The sequence below is a fragment of the Ischnura elegans genome, chromosome 9, assembly GCF_921293095.1.
Source record: "Ischnura elegans chromosome 9, ioIscEleg1.1, whole genome shotgun sequence".
NCBI classification, from domain to species: Eukaryota; Metazoa; Arthropoda; class Insecta; order Odonata; family Coenagrionidae; genus Ischnura; species Ischnura elegans.
Genome location: NC_060254.1, coordinates 33,808,839 through 33,824,471, shown reverse-complemented (window position 1 = coordinate 33,824,471; position 15,633 = coordinate 33,808,839). Strand labels below are relative to the sequence as shown.

Below are 15,633 nucleotides of genomic sequence, written 5' to 3'. Positions count from 1 at the left end.
CACCTGGAAGGAAGAGGGTGAAGGTTGGCATAGCGATATAAAGGGAGGAATTGAAGAAAACCTTAACCATTCAATTACATGAGAAATAGCTTGGCTTGGGTCGAATGAAGCTCAGCATACACTAAGCCAAGAGTTTTATTTTGAGCTTTAAAGCATTTGTGATAATATGTCACATTGTACCGTTAAAGAAAAAAGAAGAAACTATTAGAAAGAAGGGGATAAAAAATTGTGTTGCTAGTGGCTATATGTGTGATTATTATATGTAGCAATGTTTCGATAATTTTGTTATTTCCTTCATTTGATTTGTAGTTCGCGGCGGGTGCCTCTGTCTCTGTTACGGGATTCGAGGTTAAGTGCTCTCGATTATGTCAATTACTAAGCTAATTAATCTCTTGGGCACATAATTATGTTAAGGCATGTGGTGGTCGAAGGTTATTGCTTGCATAAGCCAGCGGCTGCGTCTGAAGTGTTGTGTTTATTGTTTGGTCATCGCTCTACCGGCTAGTATGCCAGTGGTTTATTTGCATACCGAGCGTTTCAGTTGAAACGAAAATGACCGCTTAAATGACGTTTTGTGTCTACGCATAGTGATTAGTTACTACTTTCCTCTCGTCACGTCTTTTTTAGTCGAGGTTTCTGAAAACATGGACTACATTATTTCGTTTTAGGACGATCTTATCAAATTGGGAGCTATTCCTCAATTCTTATTCTTTTTATTCCTCTTCGACTGCTCTATAAGAGTGACTGAGCTGGTGTGTCATAGCACTCAACAAAGTAACTTATTTCTAGTCGTGTGGTGTAAGTGACTAGTGGAGATGACTGTTGATTTCTTCGGTTTGTTTACAGTAGACAATTTACTCTTTTCCCCCTAACCCGTTTTTTAGGGAATCCATCTGGATGTCAACTAGCCGTCATGAGGGGTTTTATGATGAAATCATAGTCCAATACTAATTTTTGGGAATTTTAAATTTGATGAATTCTCTTTGCTAAATAAACGTCTAGATTACGCTTTTGGCTTGTTACTTCTTTGTTTACATCACATCCTACAGCTAGTGACAGCATAAACCACCTGGAACTCTGGTGATGGCGTACTTCGTAAATTCCAGCCGAAATTAATTTTAATGGTATAAGTAGAAAGCAAATATTCACCATTTTTATCCAGGCATCCTCTAGCTGCGTAATACTTTGTAGTGTGCTCCCTAAAAATTCTGCACGCACAGCATATTTATGCGGCAATTTTGTTTTGTTGCCAATTTTACGAAAGTGTGTGAGAGGAACTAGCATTTTACGGACGCTATTGTATCTCATTTCGAATGTTTTGGATGAATAACCGATACTATTCATTTAGTATAGTATTCATTTTGTATTGATTTGAATTTCACTATCTTTGATGTTTACTTGAAATATTCCATATTTACAACAATAATCTATTATTGATAACAGAAAGGCCTACTCCACTTCATTCTATCCTTAAATTCTGTTATCTTCCTTCCATTTCCCAGCTAACCTAGCATTATTCCCTCTAACGCGGTTTTAGTATCCCACATAGTTTAGTACGCCACCCATCCAATCACAAAAAAATCGGTCGAGCGTGTATGATGCGTTGACTTGAGGAGGTAGGTTTGCGATTGCGCTCTCCAAAACAAATACTTTTCCCGCTAAAAGTTTTTGCTATCATAGGTGTATAAGAACTAGTATGGTAGCGTGCCTCGATTTTATATTTACAATGGTCCTTAATGAATGTAAAAAATTATCCCCATATTTGGTAAAACTAACATTATAATCTATTCTGCATCAACATTTTACGAGCATTGGCATAAGAAAGTGTGTTAAGGTTCGGGTTTTCTAATTTTATTTCCAGATTTATAGCGCGGAAATTATGGTTTTTGTGGTCGTAGTCAATGAAATTCAACTGAAAATTAATGTTTTGAAAATTTCGCGAAAATGACGTTCACTTCGTTTGCCGCTCCATCCTCTTAAGGTAACTAAGTGTAAGCTAGCTGGCGTGGATAACCAGGTTCCACTTTCGAGCGATTACGCCAGAGAGCTTGAGCGGATTAATTTGGTCGAGTTTGGATGAACCTCCCAGGCCGTCAAGAGCACGTGGCTTATGGCGTCACCACCCTTTCGTCCGGCCCTGATTGTGGAAAGGGACAGGCGTCGCCCACACCTGAGTGGCATTCTAGACCCCACCTCCCACCCAACGTTTTCCCCACCCCCGCATACCTCCCCGGCCTTCATCAGTGTGCTAATTGCGTTCCACTTAATTGCACGACGACTTGACGTGGCTCATTTGGGTCCGCCTGGATGGCTACCCTCTCCGGTCACAATTCCTGTCCATAGGTGTCGCGGCCGAAACCAGTTTGCCCGCACATTTGTCAGTTTAATCATCCGCTTGTTTAATTACACCTCGTGCGTATCGCTTAGGGTGTGAATGCAAATATCCCGTTTGTGTTTCTTTCAACCGTTCAGGTGGACGCCTTTGTCGAGTTAAAATTCTCCCGTGCCCCTCACTGTAATGCCTGCATGTTGTGCATTGATCAGCACCTGCTGACTCGGAAAGTGTCGGCATTGCTAATGAGCGTTACTCAGTATGCGTGTCAGCTACTTTTTTCCGCTAATTTCCCCGAATATCTTGCTCTAATGTGGGTCTAATGCATGCAAAAGTTAATTCGATCTTATTTTTTTGCATTAATTAGGCTATGAAACTGTCTTGTGTATAATCATAAAGAGGATAAAGCTTAGTTACTATCATCCAGGGACGCAGGTAGGAATTAAGGCTAGGGGAAGGGGATTTAGGCGCAACCAATACTGGGAGATCTGGAGGGTATGGAATACCCGCTAGGGTAAGGGGGAGGTGCGGGGGCCCTACCTCAGAATTTTTTTTAAGGTAAATGGTTCAAAATGGCGAGTTTTACGGCTTTCGGAGGGGTATTTTATTAACCTTCACACTATTTTGTAAGTAATATTTAGTTCAATTAAGTAAAATGGATTAAACTTAAAAAATTCTCTGAGCTCTGGGGGGTTTTATCCCCCAAACCCTCCACCCTCGCTGCGCCACTGCTACTCTTACTTGTAGAGATCCCCGATTCTGGGTTTTGTCAGTTTCGATTACGAGTAAATATACATTGGGTATTTTTCCTTAACTTTTTTACCATAGTGTTAGCGTTCCTTTTGTAGAAATAATATTGGCCGCAGCAAATAATTTACCTCAACTAGGTTTGAACCGTGCGGAAGTCTGAAAATTTCTCTCTCTTTCAAAAAATTTGCACGTACTTGGATTTTTTAATTGCAATTTCTATGAGCCTTTTTGAAACGTGTTAAAAAATAATGTTTACTTACTTATTTCCATTACCCCATAAACAGCACATTTATGGCCTTTACAATGGGGAATTAAGAATTAACAATGAAGGACATTTATACACGCCCATGCCCTGGATAAGGGTAACTTACCCAGGCGGGACTCGAACCCGCGACCTTCGGTTTGGCATGCGAGACCTTTACCCCCACCGCCACCGAGGCCGGCATTTGATTGTGGAATTTGTAGCTTTGGTGTACTCTCTAAAGCTTATGCCAATAATATGAATGGCTTTGATGGAACTGAAAATCTGTGGCTACAAGGTGGGTCAATTACGGGGCTACGAATGATAGGATTTCAGGTAGCCATAGCTTTTTTGTACGTGATCTTGTCCGTAACTCCAATTATGGGATTGTACTATTCATTCTTCCTGAAATATTTGAGGCGATAGTAGATCGACGCACCGGCTTATCGCCGTTCAACTAATCCAAGTTCGACCTCTGAGGTATTCTGTGGCTCAACTAATCGAAGTTTGACGTATTGATTTTTGTGTTAACAAATTAGGGTAGGTTTATTGTTTACCAGAAATAGCCGCCGGCTATTAACTAATACTACGATCAAGCCGTGCGTGTGGACAGTGTCTACGAAGCGGTGCGAAAGGAGAATGAATAGATTTAAGGATGTGGTCGATATTGATTCGATCTAATGTTGAAGTTGAAGCAGTTCGAATCTATGATAATGGACATATCGTTAGAGGCTTTGTGGACTAAACTTCGCCGGAAAGGATGTGACTACAGTTTGTTATTTTCAATTGATTACTCTTTAGAGAGCAATCTAAAGTCTTTTTTGCTTACAAACTAGAGGACATAACAAATATTTTCTTTTAAGCCGCCGTCATTTCTTCTGTTTTCCACCCATGGAATCACCAACGTTTTGGGCACAATATCAACAATTCTGTGTTGATAATTGCAGAGAGATAGAGAGACCTAAGGTTAATTAGATCGGAAATTTCTAAGCACGACACTCCCTGAGTATGACAACAAAGTTCGTCGAGGAAGCGTTGGAAGATATGGATCATCTGATCCGAGAAGTTAGCCGAGAAACCCTCATCTGCGCAATCCAGTGGAAAACCTGAAACACTTCAGTAATGGGAGATAATTTTTTGGCTACTATCATACAGATCAACTTCGACTTGTAAACCCAGCTTGAAGCTTATTGAGTACAGAATTAGTGATGTTCGTCCTGGAGGCGTTAGACTTACATTGATGTTTATTTTTTGTTAGTGTTGCTTCAGTGTATGCATGAATGAAGAGAGTCTACAGCACACACTTAAAATGATTTCTAGCCAGAAACAAACGCGCAAAAAAAAAAGGAAAATGAAAATTTTAGCTAGAAACAAGAGCTGTCCGAATACTATTTTGCACTCACTGTATCATAGCTCTGGTTATCAAAGTCCGGCCCTGGTTCCTATACATCGGAGAAGAATTAAGGGCTAATTTTTTTCCAGTCGGGAAATTGTGATGCAGACCTCACATGGGTCTTCTAGGAGGGTGACAACAGGTGTCTCCACGTGGCCATTTCATACCTTCCTCCCGTCCTTCTCTCCCTCGTGTATCCCAACCCTCGCCCACGGAGTGTGGGTGGCACTTTGCCCTCCTGATATAACTCACTCTGGCCTTTCTCCCTCGCCTCCCCATCCCCGCGACCCACCCAACCCCTCCTGGCGCCACCTTCCTGACCTCTGCCCATTAATCCTCCCCCTCCACGTTTTCAGTGCATATCCTCGTCCACGGCCTGCTGTATAGTCAATCTACTCCAACCCCCCTCTTATCCTCGTAATCTGGCCCCTTTATGCAGTATCCCTGAATACGAGCTTGTTGGGATTTGTACAGTTTGGACCTGTATTAAGACCAACACTTCGATGTTCGATTCCAAAATCAGTGCAAACAAGAGCGATTTCAACCTCTTCGCCTTTACCAAGATGGAAGAGGACAAAACCGAGATTACGTAAGAGATCTAAAGGGTCTCATCGGCTGAGTGAAACGATAGCATTTGTTTTCGTGTAGTTTACTTCGATTAATAATGTTATTCCGATATAATTCAATATTCACGGAGAAAGATAAATTTCAAGACTTAAAACTGATTTACTTCTGGCTCAAATTTGTGAAACCTTTCCACTATGAAAAGTAAAAGGATAAAACTGTTAGATTCAGTGGTATATTTAAAAAGGCTCGACCGGGGTTTTATAACTTCACCAGAAGATGTAACTATGCTATTAAACCCTAGGTCGTACCATCTTCAATATACTAGAGATTTAAACAAGATTCATTCTTTTTATTTCCATTTCTAGACTCAAATAAAATCTACAGTACTTTATTTGCTGAATTTTTCCTTTTCCCACGTTAATGCTTGAGTCGAAGTTTTAAACTTGGCCTCTGATTTTCGTAACTTCCCGGTAGCCTTGTGCGCTATTGTATACATATATTCACGCTTTGGTATTAATTTGGCTTGTACTGTTTTAAGCCACTATCTATTCACCCAAGTACTCCTTTTTTCGGGCTCACACATCTTCCGCGTTGTTATTGCCTTTATTTACAAGAATTGGTGGTATTACCCCGATGCGTACGGAAGTACGGATCCCTCATCTGTTTCCAGCCTCGGAAAGGTCTTTTTGAGCTCATGCCGGAAAAGAACCAGATCGTGGAGATTAAATTGTCCACACCCGGCCTGCGATCCTTCCCCAGCCGCCTTCTCAATGCCACTTCCTTATTCCGCGTTTTGGTTTTTCCTTCTACGCCCACTCTGACTCTTCCACTTTTCCTTCTTCACTATATCCTGGTTGGTCATCGAGTAACCTGCATTCTTTGCCTTTGAAAAGTGCGATTTAAAAGTGCTAGGTCGCGCTGCTAATTGTTGTTCGTTTCTTCCCCACCTTTCGTCACACAATCAAACTCCCCGAAATGCGTGAGAAATATTTTTGAGTGCTTCATCCTTTAATTTATCCTCTCGCAATTTTATTTTTCCACATCTCTTCGATGAGGTACTGGCTTATTTTATTGGTGCATGAATGCATTTGATATAGATTGTTGAGAATCCGTTTTTTCAATTATATTTCATGGTATTTATCAATCGGTATCACATTCGCTTTATCAACCCAAAAAATGGACGAAGGCTGCCCGTCCTCATGAGAAGTGTATGACGTCATGTGAGTTCCCCTTTCGCGCTGTGAATCGTCATTCACGATTCATAGAACATTAATTAAAATTAATTAAATTAAGGGGTAACATTTATTTATTTAGGTCTCTTTGTGATGGAATTTATAAAAAAAACTTAGATATCTCTCCGCCGTAAATTCGAAAATATTGCATTGGATCAAAAGTATGGGAAAAACTTTTTATTTTTCACTTTTTTAGTAAAATCAAAATTGGCAGTTAAAAAAAGTTAGCGAGCGAGTCCAGTATATTGGGAAGAGATCACTCAAGCCTCTTATGGGCTTGACTGATTATAGCATTCCGTAGATTTCACCTTGAAGGATCGCTTATCAGTGGATAAAACGATATGGTCAGTTTTCTATGTCGTAATTTTGGGTTATTTGTGTAGTAGTGCTTGCCTTTATCTTCGTTGGAGTTATTGTTTGGTAAAAATTAAAATATTGTCTAATTCGATGTTCCCGCGGTTTTAATACAGGAGAACGATTATAGTTGAGTTTCATCGAGGGTTATTCGCATCGAGAATCGATTCGGGGAACACAGTTGAAACGAGTTGAATTCAATGAATTGAAATTAATGAGTTGAAATGTAGGGTAACGTATTAGTAAACGGGAAATATTTGTTCGCCTGTGTACTAATCACTCAAATCAGCCATATTAATTATATTTCTTTCCTTTAAATATTCTTTGCTGTTATTTTATCGTTTTTATTCACGCCGGTGTTCATAATTGTTTCTCGAGCGTCAAAAAATTGTAGTTTTTTTCATTGTGTTTCATAGTTAGCCGTTGCCTTTCCACGAAAAGTAATTCCTTCGCTGAAATTAGGCTCTGAAGAGGAAAATTTCGATTGGCATGAAATCCTAATCCTTTAATTACTCCCATCTGCGCATTTTTGCTCATTTTCTTATTTGAATTATACTCGTCTTTTCAGGTTATCCAAGATCTGCGGGTAAATATTCGAAATATGTGTGTGGAAATGATGGTGTTAGACGCATTTGTTGGTATAGGTCTGCAGAGTGTATGAGTATGAACTCGTCTGAGAGATGGACTCATGGTTAACGTTGTCTGTTGTTTTTTTAGCTCGTTTTGAATTAGAAGTGGGTGCAATCCGAATCCTACGAAGTTTTAGCAGTAACCTAAGATCATTATAATGACCGCGAATGGTTAAGTATGTTTTCGAATCGGGGGTTGGACCCAAAATTTTACTCGTGATTGTTTCGTATTCGGTGTGGATATAATTGCTTGAATCCATCTGACTTATTTTTTTGTTTCTTGCAGATCGGACGATGAGGACGCCAGTGGCAGTAAATACCCTCGGCTGGAAGATGACAGCATTCAGGATAAGGAGCGGTTTGCCAGGTAAGCACCAAAGCTGTCATCCTCTCCTGCTTGCTGCTCCCTTGCGTGTATTCGGCATTTTTCAACAGGATATTGAGTTTGTCTTTTGGTTGTTAGAACCGTTAGCTATTCGGGCGAATTAACTTGAAACTGATCTACCGTATTTACCTGGAGATACGGAACATGTTATAATATTTATTTAGGATTTTATGTAACGTTTGCCGATATCTTACCCTTGGAAATTCAGCCATTTGTGAATGGAATATTGAATTGCGTTACGAAAATGGGGGTACTCGGGGAGCTCGTTTTTTTACATACAGATATGTTTTTTTAGCTGTCTGTAAATGCTTGATAAATCCTTGCTGAGCTTCATAGATCTCTTAGACCAGGTACCTGCCATGGGTATTTGTCGTTGATCTTTTTCAACTAGATTTTCTTTTCATTCAGTATGGTTCATTATCTTTGTATTATAATTTTAAGAAATGTATTCTTTAGTTTTCTTCGAGGCATGGCTATAGCCAGGAAGAGCGGTTTACTCGATACAATACGTTGATATTTGTGAATCAAACTGTTGCCCATTAATTACGATATGGACTTCATTAAGAAATATGGAATAATAAGTAAGAGAGATACCGATATGTTTGGAGGATAAGCTTTTTCCCCTTATTTTTGCTGTTCAGGAGAAAAATTATGTTCGAGTTTTGAAGTGTTGAATACAGAACGTAGATTACTCTAATTTTTTTATCGGTTTAATTTCATCTTTCAATTTTTTCTGAAACAAAGAATTACTTCTGCTACTTAGTGTAGCAGGGCTGAGAGTCCAATGTTTCTAATGAGTTATTTATCTATATTCAAGCGATTATGAGGTAGCTTATTGGTCTTTTAGTCCATCTTTGTTTTGTAAATTCCCACCATTTTTTCCTCTCACATGGACATAAAAATGTTAGCTCCTTTGTGTGCACTTCAGAAACCGTAGACAGACGATTTCCGCGTACAAAGGAGGCTTTGTTTTTTTTCGATGAATTTTTTTCCGAGTTGATACCTCTTCTGTTTTTGTCCATGATTTAAGTTGGAGTGAGACTTTCGCAGAATATCTTTTCCACAATTTTGAATTTTTTGTCACCTCAGAATTTGTTTTTAATTTTGTATCTTAGCGAAGTTTGTCTTTGTGAAATAAGTCTATTGACATTAAAATTCCATTCATCAATTCGTGGGGAAATGTCCTGAGCCTGGTCATGCGGGTTTGTTATGCTCTGTTCTTTTTCAAAGGTTGTCATCAAATTAATTCTCGCCGCGTCTCATTATACGCTAATGTCACTTGATCGCTTTAGGATATTAGGATATTAGATAATTTTAATTAGCTTATAACCGTCTGGGTAGGTTGCCCCTAACCAGGGCATGGTTGTGTGTGATAGTTGTTGTTTCATGTTATACCCTCCGATGTAAAAGGCCTTGTGAGCTGTTTTCGGGGCGATGGGGAAAAAAAAATAGAATAAATATTAGATGGAATGAGACTCGTTTTTCAAATTTGTATTTTTAAGGTCGACCGGGGTAGCATTTTTCATTTATGTCTATTATCACGTATTTTTCTCCTGTTCACGTCTATTTACTCGTTTGAATGTCACCTAAGTGCTTACGATGTGTGGCCAGTCACTAGATTTATTGCAATTTTTTCAATTCGATGTATTTTATTGGAATTCGCTCTGCTATACATCAATTTAATTATCATGATACCACTTTCTCGACCTTCTGTTTAATTGATTAATTTGCAATCCGTAACGGGGCAGAAAGCATTCGATTGCCCGTTTGATTTGTGGTGAATTATGGCTGAATTCCCTTGCTAGCGGAGTTAACGGTCTACGTCGAAAATTTTAATTCCGAATGGATTTTCGTGAGTTGATATCGTTTACGATACACCTATTAAGCACCAAGGGCGTATCTTGGATGTAAACGCATACATTACAGAGTCTGTCTGTCTCCATGTCTTACTGGTCGCCAAAGCTCCTTCCACGAACTGGTTCGTTGCCATTATTCCGCTTAGGTACTTACCCGCACAACTTCAACCTATGCCGCAATTGACGATAAATCATTTCAGGTTAAGCCACACCCTATCACAAAGCGGTAATTATTGAGACCCTTCCAATTAACCCTCAGAAGTTGGCTTACTAAGTTCCTCTCGATAACTTAATTCTATTCATTGTCGATTTTATAACTCCTAATAAAATCTTGAATTCATGGAATGACAGGGAAAATATATAATAAATCATCGTTGCTGTTAAGGTGAAGTGGTAATTTTCCCTATTGCTCTGGCGCTTAGGCTTAATTTCAACAGTTAAACATAACATTCCCAACGGGCCACGCGGTTATTTCTCCATATCTTTTAACATTCATTTTGTACCCTACTTATGGTTCTGGTTTAATCTTTGGAGTACTTTGCTCTTGGGTTAATCTGCTACAGTCCAATATAACCGGTGTGTTGGGGTCGATCATAATAAAAGTTTTGACCGGACGGCTCAAAGTCTTTCCCCACACTTCGTGGTCGCAACTTGGTCTAAATTTTAGCATGGAGCTCCGAGGTGACTTCACAAAAAACCAAAAGCTGAGGCCAACATTGCATCTCGCAACCTCAATTATATTTTTGGAAAAGGAGAAGCTTAAAATTATAATTAATATTAATTAATAGTAGCGGGCGTAACTTTGTGGAAATCCTTTATCGTAGGAATAGGAAAAATGAAAACTTGGCTATTTCTACATGGTAATTAATTGTGACCGACGATGGTTTCGTTACTGCGTAACATTATGCAGTTGAAAATGATGATAATGTTACGCAGTAACGACACCATGGTGGACCACAATAAATTACCATGTGAAAATAGCCAAGTTTTTATTTCTTCTATTCCTACGAGTTTAAATTTACTTCACCCGCCCAGTGATTTAACCCAAAAATTGGTTTTGATAGGTGACGGTAGAGTTCACCCCGGACTAAGCCACAGGCGTGTGAAATTCACACCTTCAGGGGGGGGGGGGGATGAGAGAGGGGCAGTTCCTTTCCCTGAGCCACTTCGCACTTCGAGGATTTATGCTTGGGATGTCCGAAAACTTCATTAGGGTTTGGAACCCAGAACCCTACGGTCAGCAGCTAAGCACTCTACCTACCAGGCTACCACCATAATCGTTTTAAGATATTAAAAATCCTGATTCCTGACATGCCTCGTTCGTGCTAAATTAATTGTAAATAAAATTTCCAATTGAAATAAACAACATGTGAACTAACGCTATCACTGGAATCAGCCAATCATACCGGTCGGGGGTCACTTGATCTGAGATTTCTCCTTTTCAGTCTTGGCGCAGAAGTGTTTAATCTTTGGAGTACTTTGCTCTTGGGTTAATCTGCTACAGTCCAACATAACCGGTGTGTCGGGGTCCATCATAATAAAAGTTTTGACCGGACGGCTCAAAGTCGCAACTTGAATAGTCGTGTTAAATAGTTTTTATACACACTCATTCAGAAAGTCGCAACATCTACATTTACATTGTACCCTTCGAGACACCTTTAGGGTGTATCATGTATTCCACTACCTACGACAGTTAATATTGCTTAAATGACATACTTAGGGCTTGAAAAAAGTGCGTAACGATCATTTAGTACTATTAGCCTTGTTATTTGGTAATAATGTGCAAAAAATACTGTTTAAGAGAAAACCATTTGGTCATTAATAACAATAAACCGCAACAGATTACATCGCAATGTACTCTTTTCCGGTTTCTTCTCAGGAAGAACGGATTTTTGAACCTTTATGTTCTTGAATCTATTTCGTGGATTGTGTTCATCGTCCAATATAGATTAGGTTTTCCATTTCATCCTGAAACCCAGTAAGACGTAATGAGGAGATAAAGGTGCGTTGGGCTTTTATAGTACATTGGCTTTTACGACACGGGCGATTAGTGCCACGAGAAGATACATCGGCTCGAGCGTTGACCGGATTTATAATAATCAAATACGTTAATACATTTTTAAAATCCTTAATTCGCTGTTTTAAAATATAATAACAAAGCAATTTTAGCAAAATAAAAAAAGATTACATTGATATCTAAAATAGTAACTTCATATGTATTGAATTTTCATCAAGTGCTAAGCAAATCTTAAATTTTGCTTTGGCACTTATCGCTAGTACCTCCAAATTTCGGTGGCAGTAAGAGCGGGGATAAAGCAGGGTTCTGCCGTATATCTCTAGTGCAGGTGCGTTTCTAAAACCAATCCCGGTTCCCCTCCGAGCACATCCCGGGCCCTGCTCCTGATCTCCCCGACCGCCTCCATCTCTCCCACGGACCGCCCCGCTCTGCATCGCCTCTCCTCCTCGCCCGCTTTTCTCGTGGGAATCGCCGCTCCCTCCACTCCCCGACCTTATCTTCCTCATCACCCCTTCCGCCATCCCCCCCCCACCACCACCTCCTCTACCTCTATCGCTCCCCCCCTCCTTCTCCGCGCATTTCGCTTTTCCGACCTCCCCCCACCTTGTGTTTCTCATCGAAAGTTCGTGCCACGGCCGCGCCGACACTCCCCCACCATCTGCCAAAGCCGCACCGCCATTTTCCACTCCGGAGGATGTGTGGGTCGTAGCCCGCGGGTGAAGCAGGTTCACGGTGCCGGGCATGAATGTAGACATTGGGTCTTCGACGCCTGCGGCCCGTACCCGATTACAAAAATTCCAGTTCGAATGTATAAATAGTTTCAGGCCTTCATCGTCATTAGTCAGCTATCCTAAGATTGATTTAACGCAACTCTCTTATAAGCTAGCCTTATCATAAATAAATCTCTTCTCTTTGTGATTTCTAACGTGCCCTATCCAAACCAATCTTCCGATTGAAGTGATTGAGTGATTGAATTATCTTTCCATGTGGGGCTGTTTGATACTGAAAACACCATGACCTCGGACTATTCACCAGCAGAGAATTGTAGAGACCATTTCTTAAGTCAAAATAGGCGTCATTTTTGGGAGTTTCTTATTTTCATTATAATTGCTGGGACTGTTCCCCAAAAAAATATTTTAATATTGTTACCATTTACTTAAAGAAGCTTCAAAGCGGCGAAAATACTTGTACATTTTACTTTAGTGCTTGTGATAAAGTGCTAGTTTTTGTCTTGGACTGTGGATACGGATTGTTTATTGTGCAACGGTTGGCAAATCAAGAGTTTTGTTTTTAAGAAAATAGCTGAAGAAACATCTTTGGATCAGCAGTGTTGTGGATACAGCTTTTTTGTGAATGTCATCGCTCGTTGAACCGCAGGCGTGCATCAAAGTCCATATTTGGCGTGGTAACGTGGTGCTGCCTCTCGTCGCTAATAAAATACGTACGATATGATATGTAGTTCGTCATGGTAGCCTTGAACCTTGAAACAGCCGGGCAATATCAAGTGCGTAATTATTAACTTCATTTTTGAAGGCTTCATGAAAATTTTAGTGTAATGATGTGAGGAGAGAGCCCTACTCCTCATTGCGTGTTAGCCGTCGTTTCTTTTAATTTTTTTGAGGAACTTGCATGCGTTCTGTCCTCTCATTCGTCTGTCGTAGTACTCTCTGTCCTCGTAAGACTTCTAAATTTACATCTACTTCTACATCTACCCTGCAAGCCACCTCTAGGGGGCTTGGCAGGGGGTGATCAACCACCAACATGCAGCATGCAAGAGGACCTCCATATGTACACCGCACGGTCATAGAAATATTGCGCATACTAGCAAAATACACATGCGCATTTATAAGAAAAAAAACTTGCCAATGGTTAGTAATTCCTATAGCAAATACATGCAAGGTTAGAACTATGGAGAAAAAAAACATGAAATGAGTCATCCTAGAGAGTGACGCCCGTAATCCTATTAATCGAGACAACGTTGTTATCATTAATAGTACGAGGGAAGAATGACATTTTAAATATCTCTGTTTTGCTCTCTATTTCTTTTATTTTCATCACGTCTACCATAGTGCGACGGTAAACGAAGGATATGATTCACGTCGTCTGAGAAAGTATTCTTAAATAAGGAGACTTCAGGAGGTAGCTCTGGTCGTGAGCTTTAATTTTCCTCCAGTCCGGTGACGGTCCCAAAAAACCGTGACGATTTGTGTGCGAAAACCTCCCTTAGCCCCGTATCGTCTTTTTTGTCGCTCCCACATCGTCACGCGGAAGTGGTGTCCCGGAAGTTTGTGGGACCGCATCGGCCGAGCAGCGACCTTTAACTTGGTGGCTGCTTGCGATGCCCGTACGTGCGTAATCGTAGTTTCCTGTAAACTTTGCAGTGATAAAGGTTTTGACAAAGATTAATATTTTGTGCTCCCTTCACACCTCACCCTCATGATTTGCAACCCGTATTTCTACTTCATCTTTTCATGGTTAATTATTATTTTATAATATCTTAGCCTCTGAGATTTGGGACTAAGATTTTCGTTATTAGAGAAAGTATTGGAAGCACGAATGTACAAATTAGCGTAAATGATGGTAGGGCCTGTCTGCTGAATTACAGTTAGTTCGTGCTAAGTTATTTGAGAGGAAACTCCCTCATCACAGCCTAATAAATTCAAGACCCGCCTCCCGGCCGCAGAGATATTCGTTTTTCTCTTGGACTTTGAGAAGTAAATGTTAGGTGGGACTCAGTACGCGCCTTTCCCTTTCATTTCTCAAATTTTTAACTGCTGGTGTCCTAACTACTCCCCCTGCCCCACGTCTTTTGAGTCTTTGTCGTCATGTATCACCTCTTTCAGTATTGTAAGTCATGCTACGCTGGCGTTGCATCTATCCATTATGCATCTATCCTAATGAATGCTCGGGTTCACATCGAAAACCATGTCGAGTACGTGTAAATAAAATTCATTTTAGCAGTCTTTTTTCACTCTCTAATGATATTATACCACCGAGTTAACCTAGCTGCAGTGGTTGGCCATCAGTTGGATGAATGTTCGGGTATTTTGTCTTCTATGTTGAAACTATGACCTGATATTTAATATTAACTTCGTTCTTTAACCCTTCATCAAGTTCAAGAACCTCTTTTCGGCCGCACTTCGTTTTTTATTTTTGAGAGAATATATGCTTCACTACCTACGAACTGAATGAATCGTCATCGTTTTAATTCGTTTAGAACGTAAACCTTTTCCTTCTCCCGTGTTTTCGTAGAGTTTTTATATTCTTTTGATTGTTGGAGGTAGGCAGTACATTCCTTGTAAGCTTAGCATTTTGGATTTCCACATGAGAATGTCTCTACGTGATATTTTGGTATCGAACCCCTTTTTTGGAGAACTGAAGGAAGATTTATCGTCTCTCTCCTTCGTAGTTTCTGCGTAATCATTCGCTTACCGCACAGAAAATGATGTGAGAAGCTTGTTACGTGCGTTTAATGTCAAATTCATCGGGATAGTCAGTCTCAGTTATTGCCTTGTGGAGACAGCCCTACTGTGTTGATAGCGTTTTTTTTTAAATAAATACAACTGTGAGAAATTTAGTATTACTTGAATTATTGCTGGCATAACCTTATTGTTTTAAGTATGTGGGTAAATAAAGTTTGAGTAAGCAAGTTCGTAAAAGAGTGATTGTGTTTTGTGAATAGTTGTTTTCATTTTGGTTTACTTATCAATTCAATATAAATAGATGCGGAAGACGGAAACCTTTAACCCTGTCACCCATTCATCACCGCAATGATAAAAAAGTTTACGACGAACTCGTAAAAATTATTGCCCAACTATCATCGGTCCAGGGGTATAAAGCTCTTTAGGTAATTTGGCTTGCTAGGTGGTGCAGCTAT

The 15,633-nt window shown here is 40.0% G+C and overlaps 1 protein-coding gene across 4 annotated transcripts in view; it reads left to right on the top strand.

The window, feature by feature from the left end:
• Positions 1–15,633, top strand: part of LOC124166063 (aryl hydrocarbon receptor nuclear translocator homolog) — a 138,071-nt gene that overhangs the window by 67,578 nt on the left and 54,860 nt on the right. For all 4 annotated transcript variants that reach the window (XM_046543677.1, XM_046543676.1, XM_046543675.1 and 1 more), the window contains one exon: positions 7,785–7,865. In XM_046543677.1, the coding sequence (XP_046399633.1) occupies positions 7,785–7,865 (81 nt within the window). The remainder of the gene's footprint in view (positions 1–7,784; positions 7,866–15,633) is intronic.